The sequence below is a fragment of the Myxine glutinosa genome, chromosome 5, assembly GCF_964187855.1.
Source record: "Myxine glutinosa chromosome 5, kmMyxGlut1.1, whole genome shotgun sequence".
NCBI classification, from domain to species: domain Eukaryota; kingdom Metazoa; phylum Chordata; class Myxini; order Myxiniformes; family Myxinidae; genus Myxine; species Myxine glutinosa.
The window spans coordinates 27,838,439-27,861,758 of NC_136265.1; the positions used below are offsets into that span (position 1 = coordinate 27,838,439).

General features: G+C 47.5%; 1 protein-coding gene across 4 annotated transcripts in view; it reads left to right on the forward strand.

Moving 5' to 3' along the window:
- LOC137427789 (angiopoietin-4-like) overlaps positions 1-22,431 on the forward strand; it is a 47,530-nt gene extending 25,099 nt beyond the window's left edge. For 2 of the 4 annotated variants that reach the window (XM_078777751.1, XM_068117531.2), the window contains 6 exons: positions 13,332-13,422; positions 16,357-16,460; positions 16,540-16,641; positions 17,504-17,670; positions 21,318-21,448; positions 21,602-22,431. In XM_078777751.1, coding sequence (XP_078633877.1) covers positions 13,332-13,422; positions 16,357-16,460; positions 16,540-16,641; positions 17,504-17,670; positions 21,318-21,448; positions 21,602-21,762 — 756 coding nt within the window. In that variant the 3' untranslated portion in view covers positions 21,763-22,431. The remainder of the gene's footprint in view (positions 1-13,331; positions 13,423-16,356; positions 16,461-16,539; positions 16,642-17,503; positions 17,671-21,317; positions 21,449-21,601) is intronic. The other 2 variants (XM_068117530.2, XM_068117532.2) reach the window with 1 other exon arrangement.
- Positions 22,432-23,320: the final 889 nt, after the last annotated feature.

The following is a 23,320-nucleotide window of genomic DNA, read 5'->3' on the forward strand; positions in this document are numbered from 1 at the left end:
AAGTTCGCGGCACGCTTTCGATGCTTCCGGGAGAGTTGTCCACAGGGGTGTCCAGCTGTCATCGGTGTCTGTCATCCAGCCCCATTCCTCTGGTGATGGTAGAGTTGGACTTGGGACAAGTGCTTGTCCCCAAATATGACCAGCTTGATACGCAGCCCACTTTACGTGTTGCTTCAGGGCGCCGGCTGTTGGAGGAATGTTCTCAATCTTCCGATTACCGTAGGCAAACAGATGTTGACGAGCCTCGTTGACCGTTTTCAATGATGAAGTCCTACTGTAAAGCAGCACGAAATACCTCTCCAATTCGCTCATATCACTCTCAGATACCTCGCTAGGTGTACGAGACAGGTTGTTGAAGACATGTCCAAGATGTGGAAGAGAGCGCCAAACATCCCACGCTGTCTTCTTCCCTACACCGTGGACGAATGAGCCGGTGTCACATCCCGATACAGCATGCAAGAACAGCAAACCCCACGACCGCTCAGTTCCCAAATTAGCCGCAATGCTGTGGGCTGGAATATACCGAAACTTGGTTCCATGACCAAACGCCAACCAAAGCTCACATCCACCCAGGACACTGGCTGTTGCAATTGCCAATACCAAAACATCGGTGTCAGTCGCTTGAATTAGAATGTGCCGATAACCCAGACGATATGCATGTGAGGCATGCAACAACATTCTGGAATCTGCTTCTTCGTGGGTGCAATTTTGGATGGCCGATATCTCGTATTCAGATGTCGACACTATGTTTTCGCCATCTGTGGAGAGTATTACCTTGCCTTCTGGGACAGTTGTGGATTTAATTTCATTGGCCAAGAACGTGAACAATTCGGTTTTGTTTGAATCAACTCGTAGAAATTTCACCCAATTTCCAGGCACGATTGTGTTTCCAGCAACCTGGACAGCTATGCCATCACCACGACTCTGCCTGACATGCGATTTCAAGCTATTGGTTTTGTCGACATCCCAAACCACATCTAACCGCTTGGAGGTCTGAAGTTCTCTATGTACGTAAGGCATGAACACTCGTTGCGAATAGTCACTGAACGATTTGATTGTAACTGTGGATTTCTTTGGATCTAACGCATGTACTAAGGCGGCACCATCTATTATCTTCACCTCGAACACGGGCGTTACCACGGGATATGGAGCAAGACTTTCGAGGCAAACAAGCAAGTTCGATTTCTTGCCTTGGCCCAAGGCATTTTCTTGAGCTAGCGACGGTGGCCATGCATGGTTTTCATGCTGGAAGAATGTTTCTAGATCTCCATCTCTGGATTGGCAAGATATATACATTCTGGAGAACAACTCAAGGTCTGTTTTCAGGCTGGCTAGTTTCGTCTTTGATTTTGATGTTTTCTTGCGTTCAGACTTGAATAGTGGTAAGTTGTTTTTGGTGATGGTGTCATAGAAAGGAGTACGCGTGCTTGCAATTCGATCGTCGACAAAGCTCTTGTACTGGGTTTTGCTAAGTTCTTCTACAGTTCGTACACCATTAACCACTTCTTCCGACATGATTACTTTCGTGTCCAAGGAATACAATTCGTCACTATCATCTGTAAAGGGATTACCCATTCCATCAATCACGTGCACCACATTTGTCACATCAGAAGCAAATGATTTCTGTGTACTGGGTATCTGTTCATGTTGACGACTGTCTGTACTCCTCGACAATTGACTGTCCTCATACTCGTTTAGAATTCTTGATACTTCCGGCCCAGCTACCATCCAACGTTGCAAAGCTCCTTCGTTCTCCATGATATCAATCGCTCCTCCTTCACCTTTGACCATAGCATTGAGCTGTTCATGAACGTAGTCGTGGGCCATCACAGAAAATTTGTGACAGGTCTTCTGAGTCACGAAATGTCCTTTGTAAAATTGAGATAAAGCATTCGGGCATTGTTCCTGGAGCTGTACGAGATCACAAACATGTACAGTGAGCCATCGAGAATAGTGGTAGTGGTCCAAACCGAACATCCATGGAATGATTTTACCAAGTGCTTCCACATACAATTTGAAGTTCCCCTCGCGTTGTGATCGAAGAAACTGCAGGAAGAGGAGCTCTAGTTGGAGAGTTTTACTCCAGTAACAGAACTGTGGATGGTTGAGTTCCATCTGGTTACACCATTCACGAAAAGGCAAAATATCATCTGGTGCAGTAGTCTCTATTGCAGCGCTATATGATTTCATCTGCAGCATGAAGAGAGCAGCGGCTGTTACCTGGTGTGCCCACTGTGCTCTAGCTGTATTTGAACCCCTCTGCAAATTATCAGCTCGGCCTTTGGTAGTAACGTTTGCACTTGACAAAACAGCCGTCCAACCACTTCCTTCTAACCAGTCTCCCATGAGGTTGAGCATTGCCATCTCTATATGAAGGCCCCCTAGTAATACAATGTACTTGTCCTCTCCATACAATGAAGGCCAAGACCACTGAACCTTCTTTGCAAGAGCATATAGTGGTTGGTCCAGTGTGATAACAGGAATTCGTCCTCGATTGACGTGTTCTGTAGATTTTTTGATGAGATCCATGCCATGTTTTACCATGGCCAACGTGTGGGCACAGACACGGAACAAGGGCATCAGTCCTATGACGGCTGGAGGACGTGGAACCGAATCTTGTAGACTTGTTATCGCCAGAACTAAGTTTAGCTAGCAACTTTGTATCATTCAGTGCTGTCGCCATTAGCCGAACATTCTGATCGACATTCATTGTCTCTACACAGTGATATTTCTGTTCAGTTTGTATAGGTTGATCGCAAAAGAAACATACGGTAGCGTCATCTGACTGACCGAAGGATAAGTTGCACCGAAGTTTATTTTTAACAGGCGTTGATGCTTTTGACGAAGTACCTGTGTCCTGTTTGGCATTTCGTTTCCGAACCCTGTCAATTTGTTGTTTCTTACAGGATAGATAACATGTTTTGTGCCATTTAGCGTTATTTCTAGTAAGCGTTTCTTCAATACCAGATCCATCGTCCAATCTGGCAATATTCATGGAGAATGGAACAGCGTCTAAATCCTTCAATGCGTGGAGATTCTCTGATAAAGTCTGGTATCCTATAGATCTGTAGGACACATTGCGGTTCCTCTTTGGATCTACCAATACTTCGGTGCTGGCTTCTTGACATGGAACACACAGTGACCAGTCTGTGCCTTGACCTGGTGTGTCTGGTAACACGAGCTTGATTTTCTTTGACATCACTTCAGTGTAGCATGGAGACTACCACCAAACACCAAACCCTGGAAAGATAGAACACACCTCAATCAGTACAGATGAATACTATTCATAGACTTCAACATCATTTATCATTTATGTTATGCAAATATAAGATAATAACCAGTGGACTGTTCGAACCATATATCCACTGTACCAAACTGTAGAGGAAAACAACAACACAAGTTATTTTTACCACATTTAATGACCATGGCACTTTCACTAAACATACCAACGGCGCTGTTAGCTCACCAACGTTATGTCAAAATAAACGTGAGGACAAAATTAAAACGTCACAAAAATTCATGGTGTTGTAGCGGTTACCTTATTCACATGTCGCGGTTATCTTATCCGCATGTGACGGTTACCAATACCATATGTTTGGTCTAACCCACGCGCACGGGCTGTTGGTTGTGTGGTCGTGACGCACGCGTGGCTGTTGGAGCCACGCCCTCCGAAGAGGGTTTTTGGTTTTATATAAGCCGTTACGACTTCCGCTCGCGAGCAGTTGCTGGAGATTTCTGTACAATAAACAAGCTTTGTACCCAACGAAATGGCCTTTTCTTCTCGCCTTCGGCAACTCCTAAACTGGTGACCCCGTCGCCCCCGAACGTATTCAGGGGCTGCACATGAACACGGCAGTATTTCGACCGCAAAGACCTAAACTCGAACTGCCGGAGTTTCAGCAATGACGAGCGGCCATGTGGTTCGCGCACCGCACTCGGTTCCTCCTCTACGACCAGAGGGGCGAGCCTGCTCGGGGACCTTCCAAAGGAACGCCGTTACGAGGCGTTGGCGGCACGGCTGCTCGTAACCTCCGCGCACACAGGCCGAGCACTGCTGCTCGTAACCTTCACGCACACAGGCCGAGTACTGCTGCTCGTAACCTCCGCACACACAGGCCGAGCACTGCTGCTCGTAACCTCCGCGCACACAGGCCGAGCACTGCTGCTCGTAACCTCCGCGCACACAGGCCGAGCACTGCTGCTCGTAACCTCCGCGCACACAGGCCGAGTACTGCTGCTCGTAACCTCCGCGCACACAGGCCGAGTACTGCTGCTCGTAACCTTCGCGCACAAAGGCCGAGCACTGCTGCTCGTAACCTCCACGCACACAGGCCGAGTACTGCTGCTCGTAACCTTCGCGCACACAGGCCGAGCACTGCTGCTCGTAACCTCCGCGCACACAGGCCGAGCACTGCTGCTCGTAACCTCCACGCACTGGAGTCTCGTTACCTTCGCGCGCGCTGGAGCCTCATTACCTTCGCGCGCACTGCTGCTCGCCACTCCCGCAACTCCTACTGCTGCAACTACAACTGCTACCGCTGCTCGCCACTCCCGCAACTCCTACTGCTGCTCGCCACTCCCGCAACTCCTACTGCTGCAACTACAACTGCTACCGCTGCTTGCCACTCGCGCAACTACGACTCCTACTCTATATCCTCGGGAGGCCCGCGAGGAACCTCGGCAGCCTCCCTCGAGGCCTTGACCAGCCCCTCGGTCGACTCAACCCCACGGCGGCGTTTTTTCGCATGTACCGGGGCCGGGCCCTGCTCGAGCCTTCTCGGCACTGCCGAGCGCGCCTGCGAACCACGTACACGCCCGTGGCGTGCCTTCTGGGGGGGCGCATGTAGCGGTTACCTTATTCACATGTCGCGGTTATCTTATCCGCATGTGACGGTTACCAATACCATATGTTTGGTCTAACCCACGCGCACGGGCTGTTGGTTGTGTGGTCGTGACGCACGCGCGGCTGTTGGAGCCACGCCCTCCGAAGAGGGTTTTTGGTTTATATAAGCCGTTACGACTTCCGCTCGCGAGCAGTTGCTGGAGATTTCTATACAATAAACAAGCTTTGTACCCAACGAAATGGCCTTTTCTTCTCGCCTTCGGCAACTCCTAAAGTGTGATATTAATGAAAAATATTGTGTCAATATGGTGTCAGTTGTGTCAATTTTATAGGTGCGCAGGGTTGAACGTTATTAATATGCCTTCAGGCCCTCACTGGTACCAAATGTACATCTTGATATGAAGAAGCAATGTACAGTTAATAATAATGATATTCTAGCGATTTTGGTTATGCAAACACATTGCTATATGCCCGATATATGAGATACACGTTTTTTATCGGTTTACTTGGAGGCCATTTTGAAATCCGCCATTTTTAACCGGAAGTAATCATTTTACGACTTGCCTCCTCTTCTTATTGAATTCAGCATACTCGAAAATCCCCGTGTGCCAAATGTCATGCTTTCTGCCAGAAGTGCACTACTCTGGTGTTTTTTGGCACATACGAGTATCCGCTCCACTATCAGGTTCGATTGGTGGACATTTGTGAAGGACCTAATACGGACCGACACATACATACATACATACATACATACATACGGACATACATACATGCAGACATACATACATACATACATACATACATACACACATACACATACATACATACACACACATACACATACATACATACATACATACATACATATATACATACATACATACATACATACATACATACAGACTTGGCATTTAATATGGAATATTTTTATTTTTTCTTGACTTGGGTTTACTTTCTTAACACAGCATATCAATCTGGTGAGTTTCTTTTACACTTTGGTGATTTATTTGTTAAAAGAACCATGTCACTGATTGTTTGTCGCAGCAAGAAGTCAACAACAGCATTATATCACAGGTGGCATGGCAAAATGTACGGACAGGTGCATTTGACGATTGGCTTCACAGTCGGGTATACAAGGGTTGTTGCGTTCTGTATTAGTGGAAAACAACTGCTGCACGTCTCCAGAAGTTATTGCCGCTTCCTCTGGAGAAGGTCCGTCAACTCGACAATGCTGTTTGTCATGGAGTGGTGGCTTTACGAAATTACGGCATGAAAGATTGTGCTATTGCTTGTCAGTATGGCATCACTCAAGGTCAGGTGTCAAAGATCCTGAAACGAAATGCTCAGAGGGGTGTCCCTACTCCAATACCGAGGCCAGGACGTCCCCGCAGAACCACAAGGAGGGATGATCGCCAGCTGCACCGGTTAGTCCGCAATGGCCATACCAAGTCAGCTAATCGGCTTAGGGCTGGAGTGGCAGCAACTGACAAATGTGCCTGTATCCAGAAGGCTAGTCAACCAACGACTGGTTCAAGCAGGCTATCGTGCCAGGCGTCCCCTGAGAAAGCCAGGCCTGACCAGACAACACCGCCAGCGCCGATTGCAGTGGGCCAGAGAGCACCGTCAATGGCAGCCAGGACACTGGAATCAGGTGATCTTCAGTGACGAGTCTAGATTTCTGGTCTATCGTCAAGATGGCCGCGTCTGAGTGCGCAGACAAGTGCATGAAGCCTACAACAAAGATTGTATAGTGCCAAGAGTCCAAGCTGGAGGTGGTGGGGCAACCGTTTGGGCTGCTTTTCATGCAGGGGGCAAAACTGACCTGGTTGTTCTGAATGGAAACCTGAACCAGTTCAAGCACAGGGCCATTCTGGAAGAAACATTGCTTCCATTTGTTCATGCAGCCTTTCGAGGAAACTTTGTCTTCCAAGATGACATGCACGGCCTCATTGTGCTCACATGATCCAACACTTTCTTGCTGACCGTGGTGCAGAGCATATGGAGTGGCCTGCCATGTCCCCAGATATGAATCCGATAGAGAACTTGTGGGCATAATTAACGCGTCAAATCTACCACTTGGACCAGCAGCCAACCTCTGTGCGTGAATTGCAGCAGGCTATTGTCATTGCATGGCAAGCGATTCCTGTCCAAACCTTGGCAAATCTCGTGAACAGCATGCCTCAACGTGTACGTGCTCTCCTGAATGCTCGTGGGGGTTACACGAATGACTGAACTGTAATTTTACTGTCCGTAATCCCAGTCGTAATTAAACTTTTGTTTTTGTTAAAAACATTTTTGGCTAATATGCAAAATAAAGAGATACTTCTGGAAAACGTACAGAAGTTTAACACAGTACTGTCCATGAATTGAGTTCGATATCAGTTTACATCACTTTCAAGGATCAATTTATTTGTTTCGAAATGTCAAATGTGGTTTTTGTTTCTTTTAAAGGTCACATTAACAAAATCTAGAATAATTTCAACATAATTCCAATGAACTTTTGGTTCTAAGACATCTTGAAAAGTAAGTTCACCCCCACAAAAAAAATATTCCATTGTGGGAGCTGTGCTCGCACGATAAATCCAGACAAAATGGACGACACAGGAACGAAATTCACCGAGCTATTTATTTTAGCTCAACACGAAATAACTCAAAAGCACTGAATCTGCCGATCGAACGGGCGGCAATTTATAATAAAAGTTCAACACACAAAAGCCATGCCTCTCAGGTGGGGCGTGGTATGCAAATAGGTAAGCCACGCCTCTCAACGGGGCGTGGTATGCGAGTCAAGTGTTCGCCCGGGAAAGGCAAGTCTGGACATGTCCGGGCGAGTCCGGGCAAGTCACCGCTCACCGGTTGCTTCATCGGCCGGTGCAAGATGATTGGGTATGCTTCCGGTAACCGCTACATGCGCCCCCCAGAATTAACTTGCACCGGGAGAGTCAGTTTGAGGGGGGTCTTGATGACCCGGCCGAAACGACCCCTGGTGATTCGTGTGGGGGTGGCAGGTGGCGTGGCGGTGGATGGTCGGGCGGAGGGCTTGGTTGACGGGGGATGGCCCCGCCGTGGAGGAAGGGCCATCCGTGGAGGTTGGTCGAGGTCCAAATGGGCCAGTTTGAGGCGGTCCACGGAGATGTGGTCTGGTTTGCCGCCGATGTCCATGATGAACGACTTGTCGTCCCTTTCCAGGACCCGGAAAGGTCCATCGTATGGCGGCCGGAGCGGTCCCCGGTGTGCGTCATTGCGGATAAAAACGTACTCCGCAGTGCAAAGTGCTGGGGGGACGTGGGGTTGGGGGCAGCCGTGATGGGACGTGGGCTCGGGGGCAAATCTCCTGGCGGCCTCCTGGAGGACCGAGCATTGGGGAGCCGCGGACCAGGGGCCGGTGGCTTTAGGGATGAACTCGCCCGGCACGCGCAGTGGCTGGCCGTAGACCAGCTCGGCGGTGGAAGCCTGGAGGTCCTCTTTAGGGGCCGTTCGGAGGCCCAATAGGACCCACGGGAGCCTGTCGGCCCAACCGTCATCCTGGAGGCTGGCCCTGAGAGCGGCCTTCATCGAGCGGTGGAACCGCTCGCACAAGCCGTTGGCTTGGGGGTGGTAGGCCATGGTGCGGTGAAGCTTGAACCCCTGGGCCTGGGTGACCGCGCCCCAAAGCTCGGAGGTGAATTGTGGCCTCTGTCGGAGGAGATGTCCGAGGGGGCGCTGAAACGGGCAATCCAAGTGCCAATGAAGGCCTGCGCCACGTCGGCGGATGTTGTTGATGCCAGCGGGATGGCCTCCGGCCACATGGTGGTCCTGTCCACCATCGTGAGGGGGTGGGTGAAGCCCCGCGAGGAGAGAAGGGGTCCCACCAGGTCCACATTGACGTGGTCGAAGTGCCACGCGGGCACGTCGAATGGTGCCAATGGGGCCTGGGTGTGCCGGTGGACCTTTGCGCCCTGGCAGGCGACACAGGCATTGGCCCAGTCGCGGACGTCTTTATGGAGCCCGTGCCAGACGGACTTCGCTGCCACGAGCTTCTGCGATGCCTTCCGGCCCGGGTGGGAAAGGCCGTGGAGGGCGTAAAAATGTGCCGCTGCCATCCGGTGGGCACGATGGGGCGAGGTTGGCCCAGGGAAACGTCGCACAGGAGAACCGTGCCTGTGTCCCCGAAGGGGATGTCGGCCAACTGCAGGCCTGTGTCCGCTGTCCGGAGGGCTTGCACCGTGTGGTCGGCGGTCTGGTCGGCCGCCATGCGGGTGAAGTCCACACCCAGGTGGACGGCGTTCGTGCCAGACCGGGAGAGGCAATCGGCCACAGCGTTGTCCTTGCCCGCGACGTGCCGGATGTCCGTCGTAAATTCGGACACGGCGGAGAGGTGGCGCTGCTGGTGGGCCGACCACGGCTCTGTAACCTTGGCCATGGCGAAGACCAGGGGTTTGTGGTCCACAAACGCCGTGAACGAGCGGCCCTCTAAAAGATGGCGGAAGTGGCGAACGGCCAGGTAAAGGCCGAGGAGCTCGCGGTCGAAAGCGCTATACTTGCGCTCGTTTGGGCGAAGCTGCCAGCTGAAGAAGGCCAGCGGTTGCCAAGCCCCGTAAACCCACTGTTCATGCACGGCGCCCACCGCGTAGTCGGAAGCGTCCGTGGTGAGGGCGATGGGTGCGTCGAGCGCCGGACGGGTGCGCCAGCATAGTCACGGTGGCGAGGGCCAGCTTAGCGCCCGTGAACGCCTCATCCATCTCTTTGGTCCAGGCGACGTCGTGCTTGGCCGGCTTGCCCCGGAGGGCTTCGTATAGGGGGCGCATGAGTTGGGCGGCGCGAGGCACGAACCGGTGGTAGAAATTTACCATCCCCAAAAATTCCTGCAGGGCCTTGATGGAGCGGGGGCGCGGGAAACTTGTGACTGCCTCCACCTTGGTCGGCAGCGGAACGGCCCTGCGCTTCGTGATGCGGTGCCCCAGGAAGTCGACGGCCGTTACGCCAAAATGGCATTTCACCGGGTTGATGATGAGGCCGTGCTGGCCGAGGCACTCAAAAAGCATGCGCAGGTGGATGAGGTGCTCCGCCTGGGAAGTGCTGGCGATGAGAATGTCGTCCAGGCAGACGAAAAGAAAGGTGAGGTCGCGCAGCACGCTGTGCATCAGCCGCTGGACGGCCTGGGCCACGTTCTTAAGGCCGAACGGCATGCGAAGGAACTCGAAGAGGCCAAAAGGTGTAATTACCGCCGTCTTCGGCACGTCGGCCAGCCGGACGGGTACCTGGTGGTAGCCCCGAATGAGGTCGACCTTGGAAAAGATCACCCGCCCCGCCAAACGGGCGGAAAAGTCCTGTATATGTGGTATCGGGTACCGGTCGGGGGTGGTGGCGTCGTTGAGGCGGCGGTAATCGCCGCATGGTCGCCATCCGCCACTCGGTTTGGGCACGATGTGCAGGGGCGAGGCCCACGCGCTATTCGAGCACCGCACAATGCCCAATCGCTCCAGCGCGTCGAATGCCGCCTTCGCCACGGCGAGTTTGGCCGGGTCGAGGTGGCGAGCCCTGGCATAGACCGGTGGACCTGTGGTCGGGATGTGGTGTTCGACGCCGTGCTTGACGGCGACGGCCGAAAACGTCAGCTGTGTGAGGGCGGGAAACTCGGCGAGTAGGCGGGTGAAATCGTCCGCGGCCGGGAGCGTGCAGGCTAGCTTGGTCGGAGTGGAGCCGCTCAATGAGCAAGCGAGAGAGCTGAAGGTTTCCGCGTTGATGAGCCGACGCCGTTTGACGTCGACCAAAAGCCCATGTGCGCAAAGAAAATCTGCACCCTGCAAGGCCATGGGCACGTTCGCGGTGATGAAGTCCCACCTGAAGTGCTGGCCCCCGAAGCAGAATGCGACGCTGCGCGAACCGAAGGTGCGGATGGAGGAGCCGTTTGCGGCGACCAAGGCGGGGCCGCAATGCGCGGCCCGTTTGTCCTCCACCGAGGTGGGTATCACGCTCAACTGAGCGCCGGTGTTGCACAAAAAACGCCGCCCGGACGCTGTGTCCATAATAAACAGAAGGCTGCCTGAATGGCCGACGCTCATGGCAGGCAGCGAGCGCCGGCCTGGTCGTTTCCCGACCTGCCGAAAGTGCACGGTGGGCGGCACGTTCTGGCCTTCTGCCCGAACCTGGCGTGGTAATAGCACATGGTCCTCTCTGGTGGAGGCTCCGGCGATCACGTCGGGTCACCAATTGTGGGAGCTGTGCTCGCACGATAAAGCCAGACAAAATGGATGACACAGGAACAAAGTTTCACCGAGCTATTTATTTTAGCTCAACACGAAAGAACTGAAAAGCACTGAATCTGCCGATCGAACGGGCGGCAATTTATTAATCAAAGTTCAACACACAAAAGCCACGCCTCTCAGGTGGGGCGTGGTATGCAAATAGGTAAGCCACGCCTCTCAACGGGGCGTGGTATGCGAGTCAAGTGTTCGCCCGGGAAAGGCAAGTCTGGACATGTCCGGGCGAGTCCGGGCAAGTCACCGCTCGCCGGTTGCGTCATCGGCCGGTGCAAGATGATTGTGTATGCTTCCGGTAACCGCTACACCATATTAAATGTCAAGTCTGTACATACATACATACATACATACCGACATACATACACACATACATACATACTACACACATACAGACATACACACACATACATACATACATACATAACATACATACATACATACATACACATACATACATACATACATACCGACATACATACATACATACATACCGACATACATACACACATACATACATACTGTTGTGGTTGTGCCATAAAGGCAAACCCCCTATAGTCAATTGCACACAACATGTAGCCTGCAGTTGTCAGTTATGTCTTATTGAATGTAAAGATTAGCCCTTTCCCATTGTGTAGTAATAAAGACCAAATATGCGTTGAGTTAGGCAGGATATCAAGCCTTCATGGCTGGGAGAAGCCATTACTAATATGCAGGAAGGCGTGGCCAGAAGCACAGGCCCACGTGACCAGTGAGGAGGCGGGAACACCTAGCGAGGATGCGACAAGCCTCAGCCAATGGGAGGCTCTGGAACATTTTGAAGGGCGTGGGCGGATTTGGTAAAAGCCCACGCGGAGCGCATTATCAGTCTCTTTGCTTTTGGATTTTGCTGCGCTACACCACCTGTTCTGAACTCTTGTTGTGGATTTCGCCACGTCGACGACCTCCTGCTCTGTTTTCTCTTTGCCTCGTGGACGACACGATTCTCTTTGCCTGGGATTTGCCACGTGGACGACACGATTCTCTTTGCCTGGGATTTGCCACGTGGACGACATCCTGCTTTGGACTCTCTTGTTTTGGCTCCACTAGACGACACGTGTTTTGGCCTTTGCTTTGTGTTTAGTCGACCACCAATCGCTTCTGCGCCGATATTTTGCGCCATCCGGCTGACCTGCAAGCGTTGGCATTTCTACACGACTCACCTGTGCTGAAGGTCATCTACCTGTGCTAGGTTCGTCCATGCCGACTTCGAGGCGGCGGTTCGTCCTTCGGACCTGACATCGAACTGCGAGCCACACACACCACACCACGTGGTCACCAGCGAGGCAATTCCAGCACGTACATCGGTACGCCCTTAACCAGTGTGTGTGTGTGTGTGTGTGTGTGTGTGTGTGTGTGTGTGTGTGTGTGTGTGTGTGTGTGTGTGTGTGTGTGTGTGTGTGTGTGTGTGTGTGTGTGTGTGTGTGTGTCAGAGTGTGAAGGCGCCAAGTCGGGGTTATTATTAGGTAATAATTGAAAAGCTGAATCTTCGTCTGTTTCTTTGTGCCTTCAAAATAAAAGGCTGTACATTTTGTTGTCACTTTCCAACCTGTTCGGTATGTCTTTTCTCCATTGGCCTAGCATCATCCGAGACCGAATTTGGCTAGACTCCGGTCCATAAATCTCGTGGGGTAACGCCGCTTTCCACACCGTGCAAATCCGCTCGGCACCCATAAGGTGTGGGGAAGTGAGGGTTCGATTGCGCGGTTCTTCGGCACGCACGTGCACCTTGATCCGTGCACCTTGAAGGTATTCGTGATTCTCCAGCATTAACCGAGGGGAATCAAGCAACAAAAATTGTTGTCAAAGAGGGGGATTTTTGAACCCGGCCCCCGCAACAAATTGTTGTTAGGAGTGGGGGATTTGAACCACCGCAACAATGCATACATATCTATCATCCTCCTTTTCTGGCAGACGTCAAACAGTCTTCCAGTCTCTATATCCAGTCCTGCTTCTCGTTCCGGGTTTACGAGGCTCGGGGTCACTTTGACCTTCTGCCAAATACTGCGTCCGTTTTACACCCTTTCTCATCTTCATGTACACCTGCACAATCGGCCCACACATTCCCACCGACAACATACATCCCTCAGCTTGGTGATGCTAGCGGTGGTTCTTCTTCTTCTTCTTCCAATCATGAAAGACCTCAGACACTTTTATCCAACACAACCCGTTTGTTCTTCGAGTCTCCTTCTTGTGCTGTCCCACTCCAGGCTGGAAACTACTCGCTCACTCCGCGCTCGGGGCACAAGCTTCCCCATGGACCATCGCAAGGCACAGGGAAAAGATTGAGGCCTCATCGGAGTAAGCGCACCCTTCCAGAGCCTCCGAGGCTTCCTTTTCTATCTTTAACGTTCACATTCCTCCCAATCATAATCTACTTCACACTGCGTCCCATATTTTTTAGTACGCTGCATTTTTTCACACCTTGCGATATTAATGTTTCACCGCCATTTTGTACGCTGCATTTTTCCACACCTTGCGATATTAATGTCTCGCCGCCATTTTGTATGCTGCATTTTTTTCACACCTTGCGATATTAATGTTTTGCGGCCATTTTGTACGCTGCATTTTTTTCACACCTTGCAATATTAATGTTTCGCCGCCATTTTGCACGCTGCATTTTTTCACACCTTGCGATATTAATGTTTTGCGGCCATTTCGTACGCTGCATTTTTTCACATCTTGCGATATTAATGTTTCGCCGCCATTTTGTACGCTGCATTTTTTTCACACATTGCGATATTAATGTTTCGCCACCATTTCGTACGCTGCATTTTTTCACATCTTGCGATATTAATGTTTCGCCGCCATTTTGTACGCTGCATTTTTTCACATCTTGCGATATTAATGTTTCGCCGCCATTTTGTATGCTGCATTTTTTCACACCATGCGATATTAATGTTTCACCGCCATTTTGTACGCTGCATTTTTCCACACCTTGCGATATTAATGTCTCGCCGCCATTTTGTATGCTGCATTTTTTTCACACCTTGCGATATTAATGTTTTGCGGCCATTTTGTACGCTGCATTTTTTTCACACCTTGCAATATTAATGTTTCGCCGCCATTTTGCACGCTGCATTTTTTCACACCTTGCGATATTAATGTTTCGCCGCCATTTTGTACGCTGCATTTTTTCGCACCTTGCGATATTAATGTTTCGTCGCCATTTTGTACGCTGCATTTTTTTCACACATTGCGATATTAATGTTTCGCCGCCATTTTGTACGCTGCATTTTTTTCACACATTGCGATATTAATGTTTCGCCACCATTTCGTACGCTGCATTTTTTCACATCTTGCGATATTAATGTTTCGCCGCCATTTTGTACGCTGCATTTTTTCACATCTTGCGATATTAATGTTTCGCCGCCATTTTGTATGCTGCATTTTTTCACACCATGCGATATTAATGTTTCGCCGCCATTTTGTACGCTGCATTTTTTCGCACCTTGCGATATTAATGTTTCGCCGCCATTTTGTACGCTGCATTTTTTTTCACACATTGCGATATTAATATTTCGCCGCCATTTTGTACGCTGCATTTTTTTCACACATTGCTATATTAATGTTTCGCCGCCATTTTGTATGCTGCATTTTTTCACATCTTGCGATATTAATGTTTCGCCGCCATTTTGTATGCTGCATTTTTTCACACCTTGCGATATTAATGTTTTGCCGCCATTTTGTATGCTGCATTTTTTCACATCTTGCGATATTAATGTTTCGCCGCCATTTTGTATGCTGCATTTTTTCACACATTGCGATATTAATGTTTCGCCGCCATTTTGTATGCTGCATTTTTTCGCACCTTGCGATATTAATGTTTCACCGCCATTTTCTCCGCTGAATTTTTTCACACCTTGCGATATTAATGTTTCACCGCCATTTTGTATGCTGCATTTTTTCACACATTGCAATATTAATGTTTCGCCGCCATTTTGTATGCTGCATTTTTTTCACTCCTTGCGATATTAATGTTTCACCGCCATTTTGTATGCTGCATTTTTTCACACATTGCGATATTAATGTTTCGCCGTTTTTTTGTACGCTGCATTTTTTCACATCTTGCGATATTAATGTTTCACCGCCATTTTGTATGCTGCATTTTTTCACAGCCTGCGATATTAATGTTTCGCCACCATTTTGTATGCTGCATTTTTTCACACCTTGCGATATTAATGTTTCACCGCCATTTTGTATGCTGCATTTTTTCACATCTTGCGATATTAATGTTTCACCGCCATTTTGTACGCTGCATTTTTTCACACCTTGCGATATTAATGTTTCACCGCCATTTTGTCCGCTGCATTTTTTCACACCTTGCGATATTAATGTTTCACCGCCATTTTGTACGCTGCATTTTTTCACACATTGCGATATTAATGTTTCCCCGCCATTTTGTATGCTGCATTTTTTCACATCTTGCGATATTAATGTTTCGCCGCCATTTTGTATGCTGCATTTTTTCACACGTTGCGATATTAATGTTTCGCCGCCATTTTTTATGCTGCATTTTTTCACACCTTGCGATATTAATGTTTCGCCACCATTTTGTATGCTGCATTTTTTCACATCTTGCGATATTAATGTTTCAACGCCATTTTGTACGCCGCATTTTTTCACACATTGCAATATTAATGTTTCAACACCATTTTGTACGCTGCATTTTTTCACACCTTGCGATATTAATGTTTCACCGCCATTTTGTCCGCTGCATTTTTTCGCACCTTGCCATATTTATGTTTCACCGCAATTTTGTACGCTGCATTTTTTCACATCTTGCGATATTAATGTTTCGCCGCCATTTTGTATGCTGCATTTTTTCACATCTTGCGATATTAATGTTTCAACGCCATTTTGTACACCGCATTTTTTCACACATTGCGATATTAATGTTTCAACAACATTTTGTACGCTGCATTTTTTCACACCTTGCGATATTAATGTTTCGCCGCCATTTTGTACGCTGCATTTTTTCGCACCTTGCGATATTAATGTTTCACCGCCATTTTGTCCACTGCATTTTTTCACATCTTGCGATATTAATGTTTCGCCGCCATTTTGTATGCTGCATTTTTTTCACACCTTGCGATATTAATGTTTCGCCGCCATTTTGTACACTGCATTTTTCGCACCTTGCGATATTAATGTTTCGCCGCCATTTTGTTTGCATTTTTTCACACCTTGCGATATTAATGTTTCACCGCCATTTTGTACGGTGCGATTTTGCAGGAAATGCAACAGCTCCGAGGGACTGCGCAGAATTGCTTCACCGTGGTCATCACGTCAGTGGAGTGTACTCCATCAAACCGACCAACCACAGCTCTTTGATCAAGGTAACCATTTATTGACCACCTGGCTCGATGAGGACAGCCTGGGCTGACAGAAAATTAACTTCCTACTTTTGTGGGCCAGGTGTTCTGCGAGATGCAGGAAGATGGCGGTGGCTGGACCTACATGTTGCGTCGGGAAGATGGTTCTGTGAACTTCAATCGCTCTTGGGAGGATTACAAGATGGTAAGAACTTTCAACCAACTCAAGGATCAATTGTGTAAGCCTTTTCACCTTTATAACAGCGAGGTGGTCTACCCAAGCTTTCAAGCAAGATGGCGGATGATGGAATATATTAGGCCTACAAGGATTTCCTGAAAAAATTCCATCAATTTTATTTTGAGGAATGACAAGGATTTTTAGATGGGTTCTTGAGAAGGGCCTACCTCATTATCAAGGAATTCTAGTCTCAAGGATTTACTTGTAGGGGTGCATTTTTGGGGGGTTTGGGAGGGGGAATTTGAGTTGGTAGTGGAGTGTGCCCACGATGCAGTGCCCCTTGTAGGTTAAAGCAGGAATTTGTAATTTTTCCAGGGTTCCGGTGATAGCTCGCCTACCCTTTGTGAAGGACACCGAGGGATATTTAACGTTTACCAAGTAATGCTGGTAGACGGACTCCCAGTTTAACATCCAATCCAATTCTGCAAGCAGGATTATCTTGTGGGGGGTTGTGGGGTTTTTGCATTTCCTTGAGGGGAAAATGCCCCTCGTTTCTTGTCATAGGCATCTGGCATCGTGCTTAGCATCTATGGCTCTGGGTAAGAAAACCGTTAAGGTGGTTGGCTAAGGATCTTAAGGTCCTGAGTGCAAACCCCAGCCGTGCCAAAATCACACCAGGCGGGTTGTCTGGGCCTGTTGGCAAAATGAGAGCCAGCTTGCTGGGAGTGTGCCAGTCGAGTATCCTGTTTCGGAGTGGCGACCCATCCAGTACCGTAGCCCCTATCGGCCTAGCTAATGCAACTGCCTTATCTGCCTGATGGCACAATGAGCTTCATCCAATGTCCAGTGAAATTTGTCATGATTATTGATTCTAGCTCTTCCCCAACAGGGTTTTGGTCAAATAGAAGGAGAGCACTGGTTGGGGAATGAGCTGATCAGGAAAATCACCTCCTCAAGTCCCCAACGCCTGCGCATCTTTCTTCAAGATTGGGATGGAGCCGAAGGCACGGCAACCTACAATCGCTTCTCAATTGGGCCCGAAGAACAACACTACAGGTCAGGAATTCTGGTTAAATGTGTTGGATTTCTGGAGCGGCTCGGTTTGGAGGTGGGTAAAGCTCTATGGCGGTGCCCTCTCTCGCATCACTTTCACTCTCGGGCATAAATTTGTAATTTGTTCGGGATGCCAGAGATAACTCAATTACTCTTTATAAAAGGTAAAGTGGGATCTTTAACATCCGCCATCGACTGGTGCGAAACATCAGGGTGATCGTTTATAGCTGGGTCGAGATTCAAATCCAGGCTCGGCAGTTCACAGGTGCTGCTGTCCTGTTGGACCAACAATGGACAAATACGGTATATGGGATTTGAACTTGGAATTCCAGCATCATCAGAGCAGGAGATGGGGATTTGTAATCGTGTGTGTGTGTGTGTGGCTGTGTGGCTGTGTGTGTGTGTGTGTGTGTGTGTGTGTGTGTGTGTGTGTGTGTGTGTGTGTGTGTGTGTGTGTGTGTGTGTGGCTGTGGCTGTGTGTGGCTGTGGCTGTGTGTGGCTGTGGCTGTGTGTGGCTGTGGCTGTGTGTGTGTGTGTGTGTGTGTGTGTGTGTGTGTGTGTCTGTCTGTCTGTCTGTCTGTCTCTGTCTCTGTCTCTGTCTCTGTCTGTGTCTGTGTCTGTGTCTGTCTGTGTCTAGGCCATAACTTTTTACCATTTGAGTTTTGTCAACAATTTTTCACAAAAGCTTTATCTATCTATAATTCCAGTAATCTCTGTCTGTCTGTACGTTTGTTTGTCTGTGACCGCTGTTTCTCGACAACCACGGGTCCGATATACTTTTAACTTGCCAGGTATATTGCTGGGGACCCGAGGATGTGCCTTTTCAAGGTTTCATATTAATCGGACAATTACTTACCGAGCTATGTCCAAAAAACGATTCAACCAATCAGAGAGCAGCGAACGATCGCGTGTGCCGAACGTGGCGGGCACACTCTGCCTCGGATGGCACATTTGAGAGCGTATTCATTTATTTCACGTTTGCAAACTATGTTGCCGTTAAACTATGTTTTACAACTAATAAAAACGAATTTGCGATTCATTCGCTTTCCTGCGCGTTTGTGCACGCGATGGCGATTTCTTTACCAAACTCCGGAAGCCGTTCGCTTTGGACCAAACCATTGCATGTAAATAGAGGGGGGGGATTGTCACCACTCGCAAGCCGTTCGCTTTGGACCAAACCATTTCATGTAAATAGAGGGGGGGGATATAATTTTAGATATAGATATAGTACGGGCATGCCCTAGTCTATCTATAATTCCAGTAATCTCTGTACGTTTGTACGTCTGTACGTTTGTACGTCTGTTTGTCTGTGACCGCTGTTTCTCGACAACCACGGGTCCGATATACTTTTAACTTGCCAGGTATATTGCTGGGGACCCGAGGATGTGCCTTTTCAAGGTTTCATATTAATCGGACAATTACTTACCGAGCTATGTCCAAAAAACGATTCAACCAATCAGAGAGCAGCGAACGATCGCGTGTGCCGAACGTGGAGGACACACTCTGCCTCGGATGGCACATTTGAGAGCGTATTCATTTATTTCACGTTTGCAAACTATGTTGGCGTTAAACTATGTTTTAAAACTAATAAAACCGAATTTGCGATTCATTCGCTTTCCTGCGCGTTTGTGCACGCGATGGCGATTTCTTTACCAAACTCCGGAAGCCGTTCGCTTTGGACCAAACCATTGCATGTAAATAGAGGGGGGGGATTGTCACCGTACTCGCAAGCCGTTCGCTTTGGACCAAACCATTTCATGTAAATAGAGGGGGGGGATATAATTTTAGATATAGATATAGTACGGGCAATGCCCTAGTCTATCTATAATTCCAGTAATCTCTGTCTGTACGTTTGTACGTTTGTTTGTTTGTCTGTGACCGCTGTTTCTCGACAACTACCGGTCCGATATACTTGAAACTTGCCAGGTATATTGCTGGGGACCCGAGGATGTGCCTTTTCAAGGTTTCATATTAATCGGACAATTACTTACCGAGCTATGTCCAAAAAACGATTCAACCAATCAGAGAGCAGCGAACGATCGCGTGTGCCGAACGTGGAGGACACACTCTGCCTCGGATGGCACATTTGAGAGCGTATTCATTTATTTCACGTTTGCAAACTATGTTGGCGTTAAACTATGTTTTAAAACTAATAACAACGAATTTGCGATTCATTCGCTTTCCTGCGCGTTTGTGCACGCGATGGCGATTTCTTTACCAAACTCCGGAAGCCGTTCGCTTTGGACCAAACCATTGCATGTAAATAGAGGGGGGGGGGGTTGTCACCGTACTCGCAAGCCGTTCGCTTTGGACCAAACCATTTCATGTAAATAGAGGGGGGGGATATAATTTTAGATATAGATATAGTACGGGCAATGCCCTAGTTATGATAATGCGGAGAAGGCAAATTAATAATTTTGTCAAAAGATCAATATCAGCGTCACATAAAATCAATCAATTTTCATCCGATTGACCTGAAATTTCAATTTAACATTTGAGTTTGTCATCAAATTTTCACCAAAGCTCGATGATGATATTACGGAGAAGGCAAATTAATTATGTCAAAAGGTCAAAGGTCAGCAGCGTCACATAAAATCATCAATTTTCATCCAATTGACATGAACTTTAAATTTACCATTTGAGTTTTGTCATCAAATTTTCAACAAAGCTTTATTATGAGAATATGGAGAAGGCAAATTTATAGTTTTGTCAAAAGGTCAATAGGTCAAAGGTCAGCATCACATGAAGTAATCAATATTCATCCCATTTACCTGAATTTTAAATTAACATTTGAGTTTTGTCATTAAATTTTCAACAAAACTTTATGAGAATATGGAGAAGGCAAATTAATAATTTGGTCAAAATGTCAAAGGTCAGCGTCACATAAAATCGTCATTTTTCATCCAATTAACCTGAAATTTTAAGAATTTCCATATTGGGTCACAGAATTGGTTCACCAATCAAAAGCTATGAGCGAATTGTTTTTATTTTCAGATCCAAAGGTCAAAGGTCAAAGGCATAAAATCAGCAATTTTTGTCCAATTGACCTGAAATTTGAAGAATTTGCATATTGGGTCACAGAATTGGTTCACCAATCAAAAGGTAGAAGCTGATTATTTTTTCAGATCTAAAGGTCAAAGGTCAAGGCTGCATAAATCACCAATTTTGATTTTGTATTTTTTTAAAAACTGTTTTCGTTATTTTGAGCATACAGAAGAAGAAGATGTCTGAATACAAATGGATGTGGACGGGCTTTGCATTTTCAGATGCTTTCAAATTTAAGTCGTGTGCTCACATGGTAATACTAAATCCATATGACACTGATGTTCCCTCTTGGATTGAAATCAGAAAAAGAAGTAAAAGAGGCAAAAAGCTTTGGCTTCCTGGAATCAGTCAATGAAGCAGCCCTGAGCTGACACACAACTTTTGACTTCAGATGTAAGGAGTCTAACGTCTCCGCTGGTGTAGAACTTGATCTTGGAATTCAGATTTGGAATAGGCTTCCCAGGACTCGACTTGAAATAGGCCTCAAGCAGGATGTTGAATTTACTGTGATTGTGATAATAATAATAATAATAATGTTAATCTTTATGGATCGTACAGTACTTAATTGGATAATGAATCTTCATTCCTTGGTGTTGCGAGTACAGATTGAGGGTGGCTGGGTACACTGGCTCCTTGGGTAATCATGGGAGTCTGCCGGCACCAAATGCACCATTCAGCACCCCAGATCAAGACAATGACGATTGTCGGTGTCACTGCGCCAAGCTCAGCTCTGCAGGTTGGCTCTTCATTTGCCCATAAAGCAGCACGTACTTAAAATCAATGTTCCGACAGCTGAACACTTAAATCTCGAAAAGCGAAAACCAGTCGATCATCGTTATCGTGTGGATGAGGATGGTGTTGATGTAAATTTTATTTGTCTCCTCTGCAGGCTGGTGGTTTGAGGCTTGCGGCCCATCTAACCTCAACGGCCTTTACTATCCTCGCGATAATCACCTGGGCCACTTTGACGGTGTCAAGTGGCACTACTGGAAAGGGTCCAGCTACTCTCTCCGGAGCGCCCACGTCATGCTCAAACCGCTACATCCTTAAAAGCAGCACTTGAAGCAAATTAAGGCTGTAGATTGGCTATATGAGCTACATGTGTGATGTCACGTGTGTTATGAACAATCATCGAGAAGACATGGCTGCCTCCACTGAAGTTACTGGGAAATTCAATGAAGTTATATTTGCCGTTTAAAAGACTTGTAGCATTTGGATTCCTTTTTGTTTCTGGAAATCGATAGATACGAGTATCATGTATTATGCAACAATTTATGATGAACTAAGTGTAACAGCACAAGCAAGGAAGCTATAATCTGCATTCTTCTAACAATCTAACATGTACACCTCACAGGAAGTAACGCTCGGATTAAGGTGTTCGGAGATATAATGTCTCGCAGACGTTAAACTATTCTGGAAGACATCCCCATGGCAACATAACCAACAACATAACCAACAACATAACCGTGGTCCATGTATAGAAAGTAATGGCTTGTTTGTGAACACAACGCTTTTAGAGTTATATGTAGTTTTGGATATCAGTGTTTAAATTATTTTCTATTTCTATAACTATTGTGATAATAAAATAACAATGCTTATAAATCCACCATTATTATGATAAAACCCTTTTAAAACTTTGCTCTTCATGCATCGTTATCCGCACCGACAGCCTTCCACAAATGACCAACAACAAAGGGCAATCGGATTGCAGGATCTCGCCAGGATGTGTTTTGGTGTTTTTTAAGGCTTTTGTGTTAAAACAAATATGGCGGCCGAACCACGTGATCAATGACATCATTATTATTATTTTTTTCTCCACCAATTTATCCCTACATGACGCTCAAGAAATTTAAACTTCATTGGATGAAGTTTTGTACTTGTCGAATTATGACGTCATAATGGAGGCACCTATGACATCATTAACATATTTTATTTCCCATGGAGTGTTCTTTACAATGAGCCATATCTCAATTTTTCATATTCAGCGCTTTCGGAGATATAGAGGTGCAAAGTTTTTTGGTTTTTCCAAGATGGCGCCCATACCGCATGGCCTATGACATCATAGTTATCATTAAAAATTATATAGGTGGAGTTTCACCTATGGTCAAAATTTCCTGTCAATTGGACCAACGGTTGCAGAGAAAATCATATTTATTCTGTGCGGACAAACAGACCGACAAACAAACAGACTCAAATACAATACCCTCTCCTCTGGCGAGGATCACTAAACTCAACTCCGCCAATTCACGACACAACAACTAAGAAAGAGTGGATTTGGCCTCAGCCCTGCTTCATTAGTGGCCCATCAACTTATTCTGGTTCAAAACTTCAGTTCCGGCCCGCAGCCATTTTTACTCCACGTTCATTGCGCGAAGTCGCGTCAAGCAATTTGTTCACTCTGTCTGTCCATCAGTCTATTCTATGATCAAGGAACGACTTCAATTCAATTCAATTCAATATTTTGAACACTGCAGAGCACGAATCGGAACACGCCCTGCAGTTTAGCAGTAGTTTGGCCTTGCAAATTCTATGGAATCTCGTCCCGATCATGTATTCACGGTCTGTCTGTCACTGCTTCAGTCTGTCTGTCACTGCTTCAGTCTGTCTG